The sequence below is a fragment of the Diabrotica virgifera genome, chromosome 7, assembly GCF_917563875.1.
Source record: "Diabrotica virgifera virgifera chromosome 7, PGI_DIABVI_V3a".
Classification (NCBI taxonomy): Eukaryota; Metazoa; Arthropoda; class Insecta; order Coleoptera; family Chrysomelidae; genus Diabrotica; species Diabrotica virgifera.
Window position 1 is genome coordinate 97,528,257 of NC_065449.1, and position 20,940 is coordinate 97,549,196.

Here is a 20,940-nt window from a genome sequence, read left to right on the forward strand (position 1 = left end):
ATCGGTGGGGCAATAAATTCAGTATGTCTAGAACCGCCTCATTAACCTCTATTCACCATTTAAGTATTCCCGTTTCCCAATGAAACACACTGTATACTACTTACCTTTATTGCGGCCCGCAAGCTGTTGCAATGGCTACTATGTGGCCCAGAAAAGAAAAAGGTTGAGTATCGCTTCTCTAGCGCGTAAAGTTTTGATTTTACGCTCGTCGTTGGTAGCATAGTTGGTAGCAACCGTACAACCATACAATACAAACACATTGAACATTTAAACTGAAAGATATAAAAGTTAATGTTATGACATTATAATGACAGATATAAAATAGTTACAAAAAAGTTAATGATTTAAAAATAGTTTCATTTTATTAAGTGCGCTCTCCGCTACGCGTCGAGCACTAACTCTTACTCTCAAGCAATAATGTATCAGTTTTCGCTCTTAATACATAAATAACTATTATTATCATTTGTATTAATAAATACATAAACAATTTATAAAATAATTCAATAACATATTTAATTTTTGTCATTTTATTCACTTTGGCGGAAACTTAAGAGGCAACAGTAGCGATCAACAGGTAGCATTTAGAGCCCAATATTTATGTATATAATATAATAAATATCGCACAATTTAAGGGGGTAGGCGCAAAATCTTGGTCCAATGCTATTTAAATGCAGTCATTTTTTTCGAATCCTGATTAAACTAATAAGTATTTTTGAAAAATTTAAACGCAGAATGAAATATTACATTATTATCGAGTACCGAAAGTCTCTGAAAACTTCTGCAATGTTTATTTTAATAAGTTACATTGCTGAAAAAAAAAAGAGAAAATTTAGTGCGAATTATAATTTCAAATATTTCATTTAAAACAAACTTTTTGTTTATTCTAAGGGACTTTCGGCCCTCGGTTATAATTGTAATCTTTCATTCTCTGTTTAAATTTTTCAAAATTACTTATTAGTTTTTTCAGGATTCGAAAAAAAAATAATGCATTTGAATAGCATTGGACCAATATTTTGCGCCTAACCCCTTAAACTAACTTTTGCTTTCGGAAAAACACTAGTTTTGCATTAGGAATTGTAATTTGTTCTGTTGATAGCAAATCTTTAATGTCGAAAATTTTACTGCTGTAAAGCTCATTCTTGCGAAAAGCACACAAAATACAAAAACTACTACTGTAAGGAAATTTAAATTCTAATTTTTATTACCTTTGTGGCTAAATATCCGTAACATATTCTAAGAATTGCTAACATTTCCTGCTGGAAAAACCTTCAATTTTTAACTGCTTAGTAGTTAAAAAAGAGTTTTTAAAACTATTTTATTTTTTTATACCGCGAATGTTGATTTCGTGTCTCACATTTGTGGTTTCTGTCACTTAAGAAATTTATTAACCATTCTAGAAATATCCCTCTACAACCAACATTATATAATTTATTGCGAATAAATGTTATGTCTAAGCAGTCAAAAGCTCGTAATAGATCAAAAAATAGTAGTAATAGACATCAGTAATAGATAAAATAATAGGTATTGTCTGAGTACTTTCCATTTTCCATTGTCTCCTTATTTGTATTTGATTTCTATACTTGGCGATCTTTTCATTGTATTTAACACGCAGGTCGTTGTTATCTCCTTATCCATTAGTGTTGTTGGCCTATTAAGTTCATTAACTAGTATGAGATCCACCCGTGTTGAGCTGCACCCCCCCCCTTGCAAAAATTAAAAACAAATAGCCCTGATTTGTGCGCTATTTATGAGCTTTCCTATTCCGAAAATTAAAAATGTTGAGCTCGTTGCACTGAGCAGGAATTTAATATTTTAGTGGGGGGCTGAGTCAGCCCCCTCCACTACTTAAAAATTGGATTATTGAATCGATTTTTGCGGCCGAATTACAAGCTATTTATGAGCTCTTGAAATGATTTAGTTTCGATTTTTGAGCTCATCCCCTTCACCCGCAAACAACCCTTCAATTTATTTAACTTCAGAGAAAAATGCTGAGAAAACTTAAAATATATCGTATCGCGGATATAATTCCTATAGCTTGTATATTCTAAAAATAAACTATTAAATCACATGCATTTCTATTATTGAGCTCCAACCCCTTCGCAAGAAAACCACCCCATCTTCCCGGCTTAAGAGAGAGTTATACTTAAAATGCATTAAATTAATTATTTGGTCTACATTTCTTGAGGTATCCTCTATCCGCTCACCAATTTTCGTGAAAATGAATGGAGGTTAACCGAAATCGAAGGACATAGTTGATTTTTACCTTCAGTGACTGCACTATAGAAAGAAAATTGCAATTCAATAATTGAGATGCGTATATTTTGCGAGCTCATAAATTATTAAACGATATGTAGTCGCCAAATAATTAATTTAATTCATTTTAAGTACAACTCTCTCTCTTAAGCCGGGAATATGGGATGGTTTTCATGCGAAGGGGTTGTAGCTCAATAATCGAAATGCGCGTGATTTAAGAGTTTATTTTTAGAATATAAGCTATACGAATTAAACTACTATTAACTTTTTTGTAAACACTTAAAGTTTTTCAGTGATTTACGGAAAACCGCTTCAAAACATGCGTTTTTTTCACGAATAATTAAAATCTTTGATCTTTAATAACTTAAAAAGTATTGACTTATTTTAATAACTTTATATAACAAATGTTGCTTATAATTTGTCCTTTTATTGATTTGTGCAGTTATTTTTAATAAAATAATTTTCACCCCCGAGAAAGGGCGGTATCCACTCTCAGGGTAAAGGTGTAAGATAACACCATGTCACCTTTGTTTCTTGAGGTATCCTCTAACCACTGGCCAATTTTCGTGAAAATCGATGAAGGTTCAGCCAAAGTGAAGGTAATGGTTGACTTTTACCTTCAGTGACTACACTACACAAAATAAATTGCAATTTACTTATCTAAATGCGCATAATTTGGGAGGTCATAAATTATTAAATGATAATGTAGACCAAATAATTAATTTAATGCATTTTAAGTACAACTCTCTCTTAAGCCGGGAAGATGGGGTGATTTTCTTGCGAAGGGGTTGGAGCTCAATAATCAAAATGCACCTGATTCAATAGTTTATTAGTTTATAAGCTATAGGAATTATATCCGCGATACGATATATTTTAAATTTTTCTCTTAAGTTAAATCAAAATAATTCTGCTGCAAAAATCGATTCAATATTCCTATTTTTAAGTAGTGGGGGACTGGGGGGGCTTACTCAGCCCCCCACTAAAATATTAAATTCCTGCTCAGTGGAACGAGCTCAAATTTTTTAATTTGCCGAATATGAAAGCTCATAAATCAGGGCTATGTGTTTTTTAATTTTTGCAAGTGGGGGGGGGCAGCTCAACACGGGTATGATGAGATCCGGTCTATTGTGTACTACTGGCGAGTCTGAGTATAGTGTGGTCCCAGTATAGCTTGTAAAGGTTGATTTATGTTAGGACGGCATGACTGCCTTACGGGCCACGTTGAAGAATCGACCGATATGAAAAGCATTTCTCTAATTTATCATACAACGGAACGGGGCGGCACCGGGGACGTGTAGAGACGTGCGCTTTCTATTGTTCCACGCCACGTATCGTGCACGCCCCATGCTAACATTAATCAATCAGCCTTAATTGTCGTTTTTAAGCATTCTGTCAGGGATGTATTAACAATAAGGGAGATGGTCGGTTTGGAGAAGTTCCATTTTGTTGGCCAATTTCTGGTAAACAATCTCTCCTACTGTGTCATGACTGTATTTATGATCAGTAGTGGCAAACGCCTGGCAGTCTCCGGTAAGAAATTGGTTGGTTTTTAGACTTGCCATCTATATCGTTTTGGACTTGACGGTCTTTGACAATAATTTCACGTAATTTTTGGTTCGAAGAACCTGATCCTTAATGGCAAGTAGGAAACCCTCTATCTCGGGAAACATCTTTCCCAATATCAACCAATAGTTGGACGCTGTATTGTCGATATATAATTGGTTAATCTCATTGAAATGTAGCCCATGTAGAGGTTTACTCACCCAGGTGCGCATTTAGAAAGGTGGTCTATGCGCATTTCTTGTTTCCTTAGTTTAAGCGGGGTTCCACTGCGTAAACAGCGTGTGAAAATAGGTTCTTAACTTAACAACCTGTTTATCCAGTTGGTCACTTGTATCCAAAGTCATCTTCAAATGAAATGAAATTTCCGCTAAGCGCGGAACAAGCGTACGTATTTAATGCCTTAAACACATTTTTCTAGATATGACCGATTTAGTTGTCTTATCCTTCGTATGAACTCGGAAGTAGTTCGGTTTTCATTTGTTTATGGCCAATTTTTCGGCTTGCGTTACTCTGAGATATTTGTACATATCATTTTCAGCCATTGACTCTATATGTTTTGGCCATCTTGCACATCACATCCTCCGGGTTGAACCTTTCCTCTGACGGTATGGAGAACACGGCACTTGTCTTGTCCAAAGTGCATACTGACATCAGTACAATATGTACATTGTGTGCTGTGCTGCACAGTAGATCAACATATCGTTAGGCTAGAATGACAGGGTTCCAACTAACCACAACCTAGTTTTGAGAAAACAGTCCCCAAAGTTTAACCTTGACACCACACAAGTGTTTTTGATATATTGTTTGATTTTTGTGTACACACTTCTTAGTTATATACATAAAAAGGTTTTGGCTGGTAAAAAAGAAAAAAAATGCTCCTTAGTAAGAAATTTAGAATTTTTTTTGTTTACAGTTGGAACCTTGTCACTTTTTAAACTTGACATTTTATGTGTGACAAGGTTCTATGTGGTAGGTGGAACCTTCTCATACCAAAGTAAATGATTTATTTAGTCTGATCCATAGGTATAGTTAGTAGGATTCTGAAATAATTACACTGGTATAAATTTCAATTACTATGACTTTATTTTAAAGAAAGGTACAGTAAGGGCCGGTTGTTCGAACGCTAATCAACAATGATCACTATCAAATATTTAATTACTGTCACAACTGTCAATGTCAACTTTGGTTGGGTTGCTGAAAACATAATTGATTATAATTATGAGATTAGTTAATCAATTAACATAACAATTATTAACATAATTGATTAACTAATTTCATAATTGTAATCAATAATTATGTTTTCAGCAACCCAATCAAAGTTGATATTGACAGTTGTGACAGTAATTAAATATTTGATAATCATCATTTCTGATTAGCGTTCGAACAACCGGCCCTAAGTGTTTTTGACCTATGTCAACATTTTCACAGTTTTAATAATGTGGTGTAGAACGCTTTGTCTTGCAAGGGCATAAACTTTAACATTGACTTGATATCCTTTATTTTTTCCGCTGAGAGTGTTGCCTTGGAGTTCACTAGGTGTTTGGGTTTTATCAATTTCCAGATTGGTGCGTTTTCTTCGGCTTCTCTTTGTTTGCTTTTTTGTGTCACTCTTCCTTTCTTGGACGCCGATACAGCAAACCTCAAGATTACGGTCACTGCATTCTCTTCCAAAAAAGAGGTTTTGAAATAGATCAAATGCAGGGATTGTGTGAATTCTAAAACTGAAACTTGGAAGAATGGGACCAACTGAAAGTTTAATACTTAAGAGGATGAAATACGTCGATACATACTTAGCTTAACAGGCACAACATTTTTCTCCCTACACTTTTCTGTGTTAAGTTTGTACATTTTAGCTAAATTGAGGTTTGAATCCAGATACTTTCTTTGTGTTGTGGCCCTACAGTAATGAGACTCAACATTGGGAAAACATTTTATGTGATTTCTCACAGGTTCTTTTATTTCTTCATTGAGGCGTCTTGAACTTTGGGCACTTTTGCCCCTGCCATCCGGCTTGGGTGTATTGGTGACCTCATCTTTGTTATTATGAACCGTATAGACAGGTTTTTGTGAGATGCTTAGTGTTCCTAAGTAAAATTTTTGCAGACTTGTACCTTTTGGTTACCAACATTAAAGAAGTACCTAAAAGTGAATTTTTTGTATGATTCTCTGTTCCTATCTTTAGGTGTTTCTGTCTGATGTTTTGTGGTTGTACTCAAGATATATTGATGTTTTCCATTTTGATTCATGCCATAAAACGCCTTAAACAAAGCTTGTCTTTCATTTTCACTAATAGATACCCCACATTTAAATTTATAGTCATATAAACAGTCCTTCAAACTTTTAACTTCTTTAGCGGGCACTACAACTCCTCTACGACTCACATAAGATTCCCCTTTTTGATGGCTGATATAACGTTTCTGGCTTTTCCAAGAAGAAACATCCCTTTTTCTTCTCTTAACAGGAGGAGGTTTAGTGTTTGTTACCTGATCAATAATAACTTCTTCCCCAACCGGATTTATAGGCAAATGGACCTCATCATTTGAAGTAGTTTGGTGAGCGCCAGCGGTTGAAGTTGATGGGAGATCAATGGGCATCAACGCTGGTTTTGATTTGGTTGCCGTTGTTGAAATATCTGCAGGAACACGCTTCTCGGCTTTATTTCTAGGTCGCCTGCAAAATACCACTAGAATTAGCTGCTAAAATAGTATGACTATGACTATATACTAGTTTAAAAACCTCAAATGAATCATTTGAAATACCATAAGTCTATTTACTCTCCAAATGGAAGTTTAAAAATTCATTATGTGCAATAGAACTTTTGAAAAGTAGGCTATTTGAAAAAACTAAACTAAAGCGATAAAACTTTAATGTTTTGAAACATGTGGATTTAAATAATAAATTATGGAATTTTTAACGTTATTTGTAATTTGATTTCATAAAAATGACTAGATTCCACGAAGTAAAGGTTTCAACGATAAAAAATATAGGTTAGCTTACCTGTCAGTAATTTCTTCATTTTCATCGCTTAAACTTTCTGATGATGGGGAAAGAATCACCAGAGTCCTCTAATTCTTCATCCTCACTTAATAACTCAGTAATAAAGTCGTCCCAACTCATTTAGTTCCGTCATTGTTATAAACAACAATAAAAACATAACCTCAATACTAGACAGTGAACATGAACAGCTGTTGCAGTTGGAACATTGTCAAACGAATACATGCAAATCTTAATTATTGGTTGAGTGACAAGGTTTCATGTGTCACCTGAAACCATGTCATTCTAGTTTTGTTTTATTTATGTTCACAGATGGAACCTTGGCATTGTAATAAGTCAGAATTAAGTTGTTAGACAGCGCTGTTGTCAGATCAAAAGATAAACAAGATCAGTTGGAACCTTTTCACACTAATACCTCCAAATATGCGATTTTGTTAGTTGGAACCCTGTCATTCTAATCTAACGATATGTAAATATTTTAATATGTGAACTTCTACGTCATAGAAGGGTAGGACTTCAGTGTACACAATTATAAAAGCCCACCTAGTTTCTTACAAGAGTTTATTCTTGGGCGCGGCTGTTTGCTTAGATGGGTTTGTTCCGTTGAACTCCTGTACGGCACGTGCCATTTCGCTTACCAAGCTAACGTGCAACTCATTGTTGTCTTGATGCGTGTGTTATGATGAGGCAACGGCGTAACCAAGGTGACCCTAAGTGGGGGGAGGGGGGTTACAACTACTGGAAGGTCTCTGGCGGGTATAGTGTTAAGCGTATAGAGCTCTAAGTACATCTCAATGGGTGGGTAGGGGGGGGGGTTATAACACCCAAGCCCCCTCCCCTGGTTACGCCTATGTTATAAGGTAGAGTTTCTATGGTTATCTCATGAATCTGTTAATGTATTTCATTAGGACTTGGACATTACTTCTTGGTTATGTATTTCCTGTTCGACTTCGCTTTTTGATTGTATCGCGTCTAGTCTCTGGGATAAGATTGTGTCTTATTACCTGATATTGGTCTGCTACTCGTTGCTCAGATTTTTAAATGTCTAAGTACTGCCTAAAAAATTCGGAATACAGATGTTGTCGATAGACGATCGTTTCTTTACTGCGGTTTGTCACCTTATAATAAAAGCGCGAAATGTTTTCATTCATAGTCATAGACACAGTCCTATAAAGCCAAAAGCCACTGCAAATGTGTTTTTTTTTTCACGGTTTTTAAAGATACATATTTTAAAAACAAATCATATAATTTATTGTAAACTCTGCTTCATTTTAAAACTAAAAATATTATCAAACATAAAACAAACGAGGCTTGGAATTTTGTATTAAACGTACGAACAGCTTCAATAAATACATTATATGGGGTCGGATATCTATGAATCTAAATACATAATATTGAATCCCACACAAAACATTCATTTTAAAACGTTTTATACTAATTTTATCTTTTCTTTTCAGTTCTCGGGAACTTATCAAGTCGGCAATTTTGGATAATGATTTTATGAAGAATTTGGAGATAACTCAAATCAGAGAGATAGTGGACTGTATGTACCCAGAAGAATATAAGGCTAATGATATCATTATTCAGGAGGGAGACGTCGGTAGCATAGTGTATGTTTTAGAAGGTAAGTAATTAAAAATAATATAATATTTTTTAAAAGGGTTCTCAAACTGTTGACTTGTTACGTACTTGAGATAAATGTTATGTTTATGTGGGATTACCCACAGTTAGGTTGTAATGACAACTAAATATTGTACCTAAAATTACTTAACGTATGGATTTCCATTCCGGAAATCGTTATCAAAAGAAATTAAGACCAATAGTTTGGTAATAAGGTGCGTACATGGCGTACAACCGCCAAGTGTTGCTATAATTGAGGCTATGTTATATGTCAACAAAAATGTTCTTTGTCTATTATGGTTGTAGGCAACAGCCAGCTATGTCTGGAAAGATATGACACTACACATATGCAACACACAATGCATAAAACTTAACTTACAATTTTTTCCCCAAAAACTCTAACACTCCCAAACATTGAATCACATAACATAGGCATATTGCACAAATATGTTCTGTTAAATAAGTAAAAGGGTTCTTGCACTTTCTCAGGTTTATTGAATTTAACACAAACATGAAACATCTGCTCCAGTGTCAATTAAAAATTCAAATTTTGTCCGCAGCTCAAACACAAGTATAGAAATCAGTCGCTCTGGAACCTCAATATTATTAATATAAACAGAACCGACAAAACTAAAATTATTATCCTCTGAATTTATCATAAAATTATCAGTTTCTACAGTACTTACCTTATCTTCCCTTTGACCTTTACCAGATAAACAAACTGATGCCCAATGACCTAATTTTTTGCACTTATTACACTGAAATCTTCTAGCAGGACATACCTCCCTTGAGTGAGACTGCTGACCACAAAACATACACGTGTCTCCCTGGAAATTCTTTATTCTGATGTTGTCTGCCTTCTGAAACGATCCGGTGACATTGCCTCGTTCTCTATTTTGGACACCCACTTTTGCTACTTCTTGAGTTGGATGATAACGGTTTTCATTACGCAATTTCCGAGTCTGATTTGCCTGCATTTCTGCTTGTTTTGCAGCAATAATACAATCTTTCAAAATCAGAGTACCTTGTAGTTGCAAACGTTCGCTAGTTTTTGTATCCAACATTCCTACCACTATGCGATCCCTAATTAGCTCTTCCTTAAGGGTGCTGGTAATAAAGTGTTCTATTTTCTATAACTTCTCCTGGTTGTTGAATTCGTGAGTTAAACTTAAACCGTTCGAATATTACGATACAACACGGAATAAAGTAATTTTCAAAACTCGTGTAACATCTCTGAATAAGTATTTGGAATTTTCGGAAACTGTAGAACGATTTCTCCGGACTCATCTCCCATTATATACATAAGAATGTCGATTTTGTCTTTCTCCGGCTTCTGATCTTGCCCCGACAGCGTATTTACGTTTCCGTGTTCATTTCAAGACTGGGTAGTTTTGAAATCGGCACGTAAACGGCGGAGCATATCTGCTTTCAAATGCGTGTCCATTTCAAGACGTTTAATTTTGAAATGCGCACTGGTTTGTAAAAGAAATTCGCGCGTAAAATTATCACAAATACGTGTTAAGTTGTAACATTATTTTATTTTATTTGAACTGTTTATCACAAATAGCGCCTATCTGCAGAATAACAAATTATCATTCATTGGATCTGTGGAAATAAAACAATTTTGTTTTTTGTTACCAAAGTTACCTTCTTTTTTTCTTAATAACTGTTCAAAAAACTCAAAGTAGTGCCAAAATATCCTGTCAAAATAAACTATTACGATACGTATACATTTTGTAGTAATGCACAACAATATATGTAGGTACTAAAAGTGTTATATTAAAAACATATTTTAGTTTCAGCTAAACAATGATTGTTCAGCAAACATATATTTAGCTATTTTTAATGAAGCAATATCAGAGAAAGAACAGGGTATATCAATAAACGGAAAAATCTTGAAAAACATAAGATTCGCAGACGACACCGCTATTTTTGCAGACAGTTTAAAAGTACTGCAACGATTAGTACCTAAATATATTACATCAAGTCAGTATACAATATGAACTACGAATGAACGTTAAGAACACCAAGTTCATGATTAATTCTAAGCAACATACAATAGGAAGGCTAGATATCGAGGGAAAAATCATAATTTTTTATGTAAATATAGCATTTTGCATAAAATTGGTATATAGGAGGTATTGGTAGTAAGGAGTCGGTTTGTTATACCTAATGGTGTAAAAATGTTTGAAGTATGTAGTATGAAACACAAATAGGTACATTTATTTGAAAGTAATTTTTTTTACAAACGTACATTATAACAATAGTATTAAAGTTTCTTGCAACAGATTCATTGTTTTTAATGTCTAATGAAATATTATGTTTTCTTTTTCGGGATTCTGCTTTTGTAGGTCTGCTGATTGAATTCTTCCACTAAAAGGTAAGCCTCTATCTTTGCGTCGAGCGATCGATGTAGGCTTGTAGCTACACGGATTTTTCGAGATCTTCTTATAATATTATTTTCACAAATAAATGATATAATATTCGATGGAGTTTTTAGTTGCGACAAATTAGACGGCAAATGATAATAGACCTATTAGTTCTATGCACCTATTTGTAGAATTACAACGCCACATGTTTCGGTACAAACCCGTGCACATTTCGGGGGTTGGCGCTTTCAAATCAACACCTTTTTGGAACTAGATATGTATCACCGTTTCGGTGTCCGTTTCAAAACCGCAATGTCTTGAAATGGACACGTAAACGGAAATACGCGCCCCGACACGCTCATGAAACGCTGGAATCTCTTGCGCCACTGGGGCCACATATTTCGTTGTGAAAACGTAAATTTCTCCGGTGGATTTACCGGAACAGGCATGTTAATTGTTGTTGAGCCGCTACTAACGTCTAAATCTTTTTGCCATTGCCATTTTGCTTTGTGTATGATTTCAACACAACCTACATAACCTAGACACTACACGTGGAAAAGTTAAACTTCACTAATCATTTTTCTCTCTCTTCACTTGAAATATAAAGTTAATCTGGAAAAGTGCACCAGCTGCCACCATGTTCTCTTAAATAAGTAAAAGGGTTATTGCACTTTCTCAGGTTTATTGAATTCAATACAAACGATACAAACAGTCAGGTTAGGAGAGATGAGATCTGCCATCGGCCCCGGCCTTGATTTATATGTGACTGACTTCACAACTTACAGAGTTGCCGGATTGTGCCGATAATACAAAATACACAGAATAATCATAGTTTTATGTATCAAACAGCATAAAAACATCCACCCTCATATCTTTCCATCCATAGCTGGCTGTTGCCTAAAACAATCGTAGGCAAAGTACAATTTTTGTTGACTTGGATAGGCATAACTATGAGAAATAGTCTCAATAATAACAAACAACAATAGGCGGTTGTACACACCTTATCAACAAATTATTATTTTTAATTTCTTCGAAACGTTAAATATTTTTAAGTAAAATGTGTAAGTGTCATTACAACCTAACTGTGGCTAATCCCATATAAACATAACATAATTTTTTAAACCTTATATTTTAGATTTTGTTGTAATTACATAATGATATTGCTCCAAGAGATAGAACCGTAGTCATTGCATTAACGTAAAATCGTCTATATATCTGATATTGATGATGAATTTTTTCATTCTCGATATGAGTTTTTTATTCTTTAATCTGTCGAATGCCTGTTGGTAGTTTAGAAAACATAATTAGTATTATACAAACATCACAGTACCGTCCTTGCACCTTTTAGATTTTTTTTTTTTGAGTGAATTTGATGGCCTTGGCCGAGCCAATTAGCCAGACATTTTGTTATTTTAAAAACAAACAAATTTGATTTTTCAATCAGAGGAATTTTTTCTGTATTTCTAACTCTAAATACATAACAAACTAACATTATTATCTACAATTATTATCTAAATAATACTCTGTTTTGGTTGTTCATTTTTTTTTGTAAATTTTTATTTTTTTTTTGTATTTTTTTTGCATTTTTTTTATATTGTTAATTTGTTTTTTTTTATTAATTTTTTTATTGTTATTTTTTATAAATTGTTTTTTTTACTACGCTAAGACGTAAACCCGATTCATCCTCGCGGATGATACCGTGATAGATAGAACCGGAATGATACATGTGCAGCACATTTTTGGCAGACCCACTGTGAATTATTTTATAGATGACTCACATAATTCTATAATAGTTGTCACATGTTTTCATGTTGGATGTTTTCGTGAAAGAGTCAAAGTGTTCATTTAAGCCATTCATCTCCTCTAAGAAGGTTGGCAACAACCATGGCAATTCGTACTTTCGATACCGCTGCTCTATAACGAGATCAATAGAAGTACAGTTAAAACAAGCTCTCAAATTATTTAACCAGGAGATGTGTCTTTTTCCACGATTCCTTCTACCCTGTGTTCTTCCTTGTATTATTCTCGCACCTCATGACATGCCCCAGATATTTCTAACTTTAATTGTATTTAAAACCTCGTTATCTTTTCCTATTCTTCTCAACACCTCAACATTCGTGACTCTATCCACCCATTATACAGGGTGTCCAGAAACTCTACCGACAAACAAATACAGGAGATTCCTCATATAATTTTAAGACATTTTAACCCAATTTACTTAATCCGAAAATGCTTCCTAAGGGAGCTAGAGCTATTTGAAGATGGCGTCTGGTAATTAGTTTTTCTCAAATACCTCCGGAACGCTTCTATTAAGAAAAACTAAAATTGATATGCTTATTTATCTTCCAGAGATAAATCGATTCCATCCATTGCAAATTTCTAGTACCGGTCATAGACGTCCGTTTTGGGTAGGGCAACTATTACTTTATCGCATAACTTTTTTGTCTTTAACTTTTAAGCATTTTTGACTCTGGATTATTAACGACGTTCTACACCTTCGGCAAAGAATTAAGGATTTGCATGAAATTTTAGTATGTTATAGTTTACTTCAAAAAACTAAGACTTGATTTTTTAAAAATTGTTTTACCGTGCCGTTTAATTACTATTAAGGGTCAAAGTTAAGTTTTAACATGGGCTCCTATGGGAATTCTTAAAAAGTTAATAATTTTTGACCCAAATTTACGATTTTTAATTATTTGTGCTTAAATTAAAGGTTTTTTTGTAAAGAATAACATATTAAAAATGAGGATTGTTTACCGTACCATTTATTTTTAATTTATTTATTACAATTAATTCCGTAATTTATTCCGTAATTTCCGTAATTTATTATAATTTATTTTAATAAAGTATTCAATACTGAAACATATGATTTGAGTATTCTGCTATAAATGCATTGTTACCAACTTTCGCTTGCATATAAGTTTCCCCCCTTTCCTCTGAGAGGCATACCCCGCAACGAAGGTGTAGAACGTCGTTAAATTGTGAGGTATTCTTGTACTAAAAGGTACTCTTGTTTTAAGTCGGTAGGATACACCGTTTTCTAGAAAAATTGATTTGATTATTTCATTCATAGGAGATTTTGACCAATAGAAAGCTACAGAAATCTGAATTAAATCGATAATTTTTGATAATCTCCCGTCGTTAAGTATATTACGTCAGATACCCTTCGTTGCTACGAAAAAATACATTCAGTGACATTAATGACAATTAATGTTTTAAAAATTATAAAAGTGATGACTTTCAATCGTCAAATATTTATAAAAACTGTGTGTTTAATGGTACTTACATAAATAAATTACAATAAAATTTTGGTTTTGAACAGTTTTATTCATGAAATAATCACAACAAATTGCACGCGACCTCTGAAATTAATATAGAATTTTTGCTCTCGTGACACTTTGACATAATTTCACTCGCCTTCGGCTCGTAAAATTAAAACCGTCAAAGTGTCACTCGGGAAAAATTCAATAATTTCAGAGCTCTTGTGCAATTACTACTGAAAATTTTTCGTTTTTTAAATTTCAAAAAAAAAATTTCAAAAAAAACTATTTAGAAAAACGAAAACTTGTATGTTCAATTATATTCCAGAGATGAATCGATTTCACTAATTGCGAATTTCTAGCATCGGTCATATGCGTCGGTTTTGGGTAGGTCAACGGTTATTTTATGGCATAACTTTTTTGTCTTTAATTTTTAAGCATTTTGGACACTAGATTATTAAATTATGAGGTATTCTAGTAGTAAAAGGTCCTCTTTCTTCAAGTTGGTAAAATACACCTTTTTTTTCAAAAAAATTTTCAATTTTTTTTCAAATTCAAGTGATGAAAAATTTTCAAATCGATTTTTCTAGAAAACGGTGTGTCCTACCAACTTAAATCAAGAGTACCTTTTAGTACTAGCATACCTCACAATTTAATAATCCAAAGTGAAAGATGCTTAAAATGTAAAGATAAAAAAGTTATGCGATAAAATAACCGTTACCCTACCCAAAACGGACGCCTATGACCTGTACTATAAAATCGCAATGGATGGAATCTATTTATCTCTGAAAGGTAAATATGCATACAGAATTTTGTTTTTCTAACTAGAATCGTTCTGGAGGTATTTAAGAAAAACTAGTTACAAGACGTCATCTTTAAAGAGCTCTAGCTCCCTTAGGAAGCATTTTCGGACTGGGTGAATTTGGTTAAATTGTCTTAAAATTACCTGAGGAATCTCCTGTCTTGGTTTGTTGGTAGAGTTTCTGGACACCCTGTATATTATTGTTAATATCAATAATATCACAAGGAAAAATTCCTGTACTGGCTGTATACCATAAATCACAAAAAATAAAAACCTTATCTTGTAAAAGGTATATTTAAAATCCCTAAAAAGGGCTGTATCACAACAGAACGTTTTCGGAATCAATATTCCATCATCAGTGTTTTCACCTAAAATAAGTATAACTCTATAAGTAAAACAAACGTGAGGTTAAATTTTGACAAAGGTAAAAAAGTGAATAGATAGTTATACTTACAGGTTTACATGCTTTAAGCCACCAAAATGTACGGGTAAAACCCTTAAATTTATTTTAAATAGTTGGGGTTACATTATGTTATCCGATTTTTAACATCCATTAAAATCGGATAACATAATGTAACCCCAACTGTTTAAAATCAATTTAAGGGTTTTTACCCGTACATTTTGGTGGCTTAAAGCATGTAAACCTGTAAGTATAACTATCTATTTATTTTTTTACCTTTGTCAAGATTTAACCTCACGTTTGTTTTACTTATAGAGTTATACTTATTTTAGGCGATACCACTGATGATGGAATATTGATCCCGAAAACATTTTGTTGTGATACAGCCCTTTTTAGGGATTTTAATATACCTTTTACAAGATAAGGTTTTTATTTTTTTTATTCTTAATATCCTTCTGTAGGATAACCGAATAATAAAGCCGCATTTATAGTAGGACGGTGATGTGGACGACACGGCTGTCTTTAAGGATCAGGTTGAAGAATCGTCTGATATGAAAAGCATTGGCTAGTTTATCGTACAACGGGCGACACCGGGCGCTTTCTATTATTGTTCTACGGCACGTGCCGTCCACGCCCCGTCGTGAGATACATCAGCCTTAACCCGAAGGCTTCTAATCTGTCCGAAATATCTTTCTTTAATGTCCAAGCCTTCAACCCACAAAATAATACGGAGAACACGTAGCTTCTCAGAAGTCTTATCTTTAAAGAAATTATAACGTCCCTGCTACAGAATACTTTTTTCAGTTTGGGATATAGACCTGTGATCTAGATATCGTTAAATATCGCTGTATCGTTAAAAATCGAGAATAACTATTTATATTGTTCTGAAGCTTTATTTATAATATACGTCTGAATTGTCAATATAAATGAGTCAGATTAAATAAATTATTAGAAGAATTTTTTTTACTTAGCAACAACATTTTTGTTTATTTTAGTAGTATTTTGTATTTTGACAAGGATACCCGATTTGGGCGTCGAAACGTTAATAAAATTATTTTTTCAATTTAATTGTGGCTTATTTCCTATCTAAATAGGTAATCATAACTATTTATAAAAACAAAAATTAGTATGTTTACTCATCTTCCAGAGATGAATTGATATTATCAATTGCGAATTTCTAGTACCGGTTCTGAACACCCTGTATATTTCTCATCAAAATTTTTTTAAAGGAAGATAGTTCAAATCGTAATATTTGAATAGTAAAGAATTCAGTATGTTAATATATTTATTTACCCTATAATTACTTAAATTATTATCTACTTACAGTACTAGCATGTAATATACATATTGTAATGCAAAAAGGTATAATGGTTATAAAGGTAATATGCTACATACATAACAGGGTATAACAAAAAGGCAGGTCATAAATTAAATGACATATTTTGGAACCAAAAATAGTTCGATTAATCTAACTTACAAATGTGCTCATAAAAAATGTTACAGACTATGAAGTTTCAAAATGAAAACCGATCTTTTCATCGAAAACTATTAGAGATTTTTTTATTGAAAATGGACATGTGGCCTTCTTATGACAGTATATAAAAAAAAATAAAAGTGAAATTTGTGCACCCATAAAAATTTATGAAGGTTTTGTTCCCTTAAACCCCTCCCCCTAATATTTGTGTACGTTCCAATTAAATAATTATTGTCGTACCATTAGTTAAACAGATTGTCTTTAAAACTTTTTTGCCTCTTAGTACTTTTTTGAAAAACCAGTTTTATCGAGATATTTTGAACATTTTTAAAATCCAACACATATTTTTAAATGGTTAAGTAAAATTATAGAATATTATTTTTATAATATTATTACCAGGTTTTCGATATACATACCTATTAGACCAGTAAGGATCTGTTTTTAGGTGGATGTGAGAGGTGGCATTCAGATTTTTGCGGATAAAATTAGGTGATAACTTCGTTAATAATAATTTATTTATGCTCCTTCTCAAATATGCCCGGAACATTAATAAAAAAATTCAAATATTTAAAAATTTCGAATAACATCGATTTTTTTCTACTTTTTTTGTTTATAACTTTAAAACGATTCATTTTGGAACAAAGTCGTATAGGAATAAAACAAAGATAATTAAATTTTCTATCATATGCGATTGGATAAAAATGTCTTAATTTATCACCCTTGCTGCAAAATAGCAATAAATATAAAATAAGGGGGCAAAACAAGCCTGTCATTATTCAATGATTTTCCATCACTTAGGTTACACTTGGAATCTTCCTAATTCGCTTAGAAAATTTTTGTAATGTGCTAAAACCGTACACCAAATTTCATTAAAATTGAGTTTAGAATATATTTTGACTAGATTTTGAATAATAATTTTGCAATCAAACTTTTTTTAAAAAATTAAAATTTTTTAAAATGTTGCCCAACAAAAACTAGAACATACAAAGATTTGTCAATTTTTTTACATATAAAGAAGCACTCCACCTGTCTATTGCACTTTACAAAATTCAAATCGGATTATTTAAGCAGCCTCAGCAATGTTTTAAAGTTATAAACAATTTTGTGGCTTATAAACAAATTAGTGCTGTGGTCAGGAGGGGGTGCTACGCGCTCCTTTATTTAGATGGACTTACCCAAGATTTTTATGTATTTTTTGACCCGTAGAACACGATTTTTTTGGGTAACAGTTGATCCGGATGTCGATAAGATTGTTATAAACAAAGAACTTGAGGAATTACATAACATCGATTTTTCGCAAAATAAAACATTTTTTTGTATTTCTTGGGTAATTCTAAGCAAAAAATGTTCTTACAAGTTTTTTCGTAGGATGCATAGTTTTCGAGATAAACGCAGTGGAACTTTCAAAAAATCGAAAAATTTAAATTTTTGAACGCGAATAACTTTTGATTAAAAAATAAAATAGCAATTCTGCTGACAGCATTTGAAAGTTTAAGTCAAATTATACGGGTTTTAATTATTTGCATTGCTAAAAATGATTTTTTTATTATTAAACAAAGCTATTTGTTTATAAGCCAAAAAATTGTTTATAAGTTTAAAACATTGCTGAGGCCCCTTAAATAATCCGATTTTAATTCTGTAAAGTGTATTAGATAGGTAGAGCACCTCTTTATATGTAAAAAAATTAGCCAACTTCTAAATGGTCTACTTTTTGTTCAGAAAGATTTTTAAAAAATTGAACTTTTTTAAAAACATTTAGATTGCAAATTTATTATGCAAAATCTATTAGGTCGATTTTAATGAAATTTGGTACACGGTTTAAGTATGTTACAAAGAATTTCCTAAGTGAATTACTAAGGTTCTAAGTGCCACCAAAGTGGTTAAAAACATTGAATAACAACAGGCGTATTTTGCCCCCTTATTTTGTATTTATTGCTATATTGCAGAAAAGGTAATACGTTAAGACATTTTTGACCAGTTGTATATCATACAAAATTTAATTATCTTTATTTTATTTCTCTACGACTTTGTTCCAAAACGAATCGTTTTAAAGTTATAAGCAAAGAAAGCAGAAAAAATCGACGTTTTTCGAATTTTTTAAATATTTTAATTTTTTTATTAATGTTCCGGGCATATTTGAGAAGGAGCATAAGTCAATTATTATTACTGAAGGTGTCACCAAACTTTATCTGCAAAAATCCGAATGCCACCTCTCACATTCAAAAATAGACCTTTTTTCACAGATCCTTACTGGTCTATATGTATTGGAAAAAAATTTCATTTTGTAACTTCAAAGAGCTGTAGCTTTTTTATGTGCACATTTTTTGTACAAAGGTAAGTTAGGTCCAGTCGAACTATTTTTGGTCCCAGAATATGTGATTTAATTTATCACCTGCCTTTTTGTCACACCCTGTCATACCAGTTCTGGTATATTATTATGAACTTTCTTTTATTTACATTCTAATGGTCTATAATATTTTTTTTTATTTCAACAACCATAAACAACAACTACTAGACAAGATGAGATTTCTTTCAAATAAATTAATGTATCACAGTATCACCCATATTATGTTTTCTGCGGAAACGAAAAGTTATTTATACCGGTAATTTTTATTCAAACCTACTGCACTGCTACAAGCTTTAAAAAATTAACTTTTATTCGAAACACAAAACAATTTCTATTTTGTATAGCTATTAACGTATTGTTTTATTCTAGATTTTACAATATTAATGTCCAATTTAATCAATTGGGTTAAAAATATTTAATTGTGGGTAGTATAAACAATGTCTTTTCTTAAACAATGGTAGTATATTATTTTATTATTATGTTTATATAAGAAATTTAATTTAAAATTCTTAATCGAAACAAGCGCGAGGCGACATCTACCATCAACTAGTCAAAGTTTATAGTGGTACAAACAGAAGTCTATAGTGAAAGTTAATATTTACAGAAAATGATTTTAAGTTCAGTTTCACCGACAGTATGCAACACGTATATCATCATGCTTGTATTTACTATTATCGAATTAATAGGCTTTGTTCTTCAGGATATCTGTCATGTTTAACTACTCGTTTTTCAGAGGATGGCATAAGGCATAAATTACTTGTTATATCGTGTAATTATGGAATAGCGTATTGTTAAAAGAAATTTCCTATTTTATCTATAAACCTACATTCATTTTAACTCGTAGATAACATATCTTTTTTCATATATACAATGTTTATTGTAGTATTCACCAAATCCATTCTGCCCGCCTGTCCAATTCGAATGTTTTTGGCCCATGACATCTACTTACTTCCAATTCCACTGCTGCCCTCGATTGTACCTTTCATGATAAGCCGAAGCATTCTGTACAGGTCTCTAAGTACGTGCTCTAAGTATCTATGCAATTTTTCTTATTTGTAATAATTCACGAATGATATTTGCTCTATTTAACAGAGCTTCGTTGGTCTGAATCGCTGTCTAGAATATTCAGAGCAATCTTCTAAGCAAGCACATCTTCAACGCCTCTGCTCTACTCTAGGCCTAGGAGATTGCTCGTATTAGTCTTCAGAGTCGATGGTCGAGGTCTCAGTACCATATAACGACACTGACCAATAAATAGTGTTTGCTCATTCACTCAATAATAGTGTTTGACGTAATTCTAGGTTTAAGCTGGGGTTACAGAAGAATGAATTCATTTTTATAAACGTTGTGCGATCTGCTTCAATTCTGCATTTGATCTCTTTACTTGGGCCTAGTTGGTCTGTAATGTAACATCCCAGATATTTAAACTCAGTAACTGTCTCAATTTTTGGTTGATCTATATGTAGGGAAGCATTGTCGAGAGGTTGGCGAATAACCTACACTGACCCGCAAAAATAACCGGACACTAATGTACACTTCTCCAAGAAATTAACGCAAATTTCCTAATCTGTTGTCCGATTTGAGTGATTTTTTTAATATGTTATAGCCTTATTCTTTAAGAATGTCGGTGTAATAATTTTGTTGCTAGACAGGTAAATTGTCATTGTATACCGGGTGTACCAATCAAACTGTGTTTTTTCTCAAAGTTCGCAAAAGCCTGTGGAATATTCTAGCAGTTAAAATACTGAAATTAAAACCCAACTATAGCGTCAGATTTTCTTAATATTCTGTTTTTTGATTCATACGCTTATGTTGGATAATAAAAAAGTTAGCTACTTTAACAACTATCCATGCTTTT

The 20,940-nt window shown here is 32.7% G+C and overlaps 1 protein-coding gene across 3 annotated transcripts in view; it reads left to right on the plus strand.

Moving 5' to 3' along the window:
• LOC114330751 (cGMP-dependent protein kinase, isozyme 2 forms cD4/T1/T3A/T3B) overlaps nucleotides 1-20,940 on the plus strand; it is a 1,273,893-nt gene that overhangs the window by 757,339 nt on the left and 495,614 nt on the right. For all 3 annotated transcript variants that reach the window (XM_050655748.1, XM_050655750.1, XM_050655749.1), the window contains one exon: nucleotides 8,268-8,434. In XM_050655748.1, coding sequence (XP_050511705.1) covers nucleotides 8,268-8,434 — 167 coding nt within the window. The remainder of the gene's footprint in view (nucleotides 1-8,267; nucleotides 8,435-20,940) is intronic.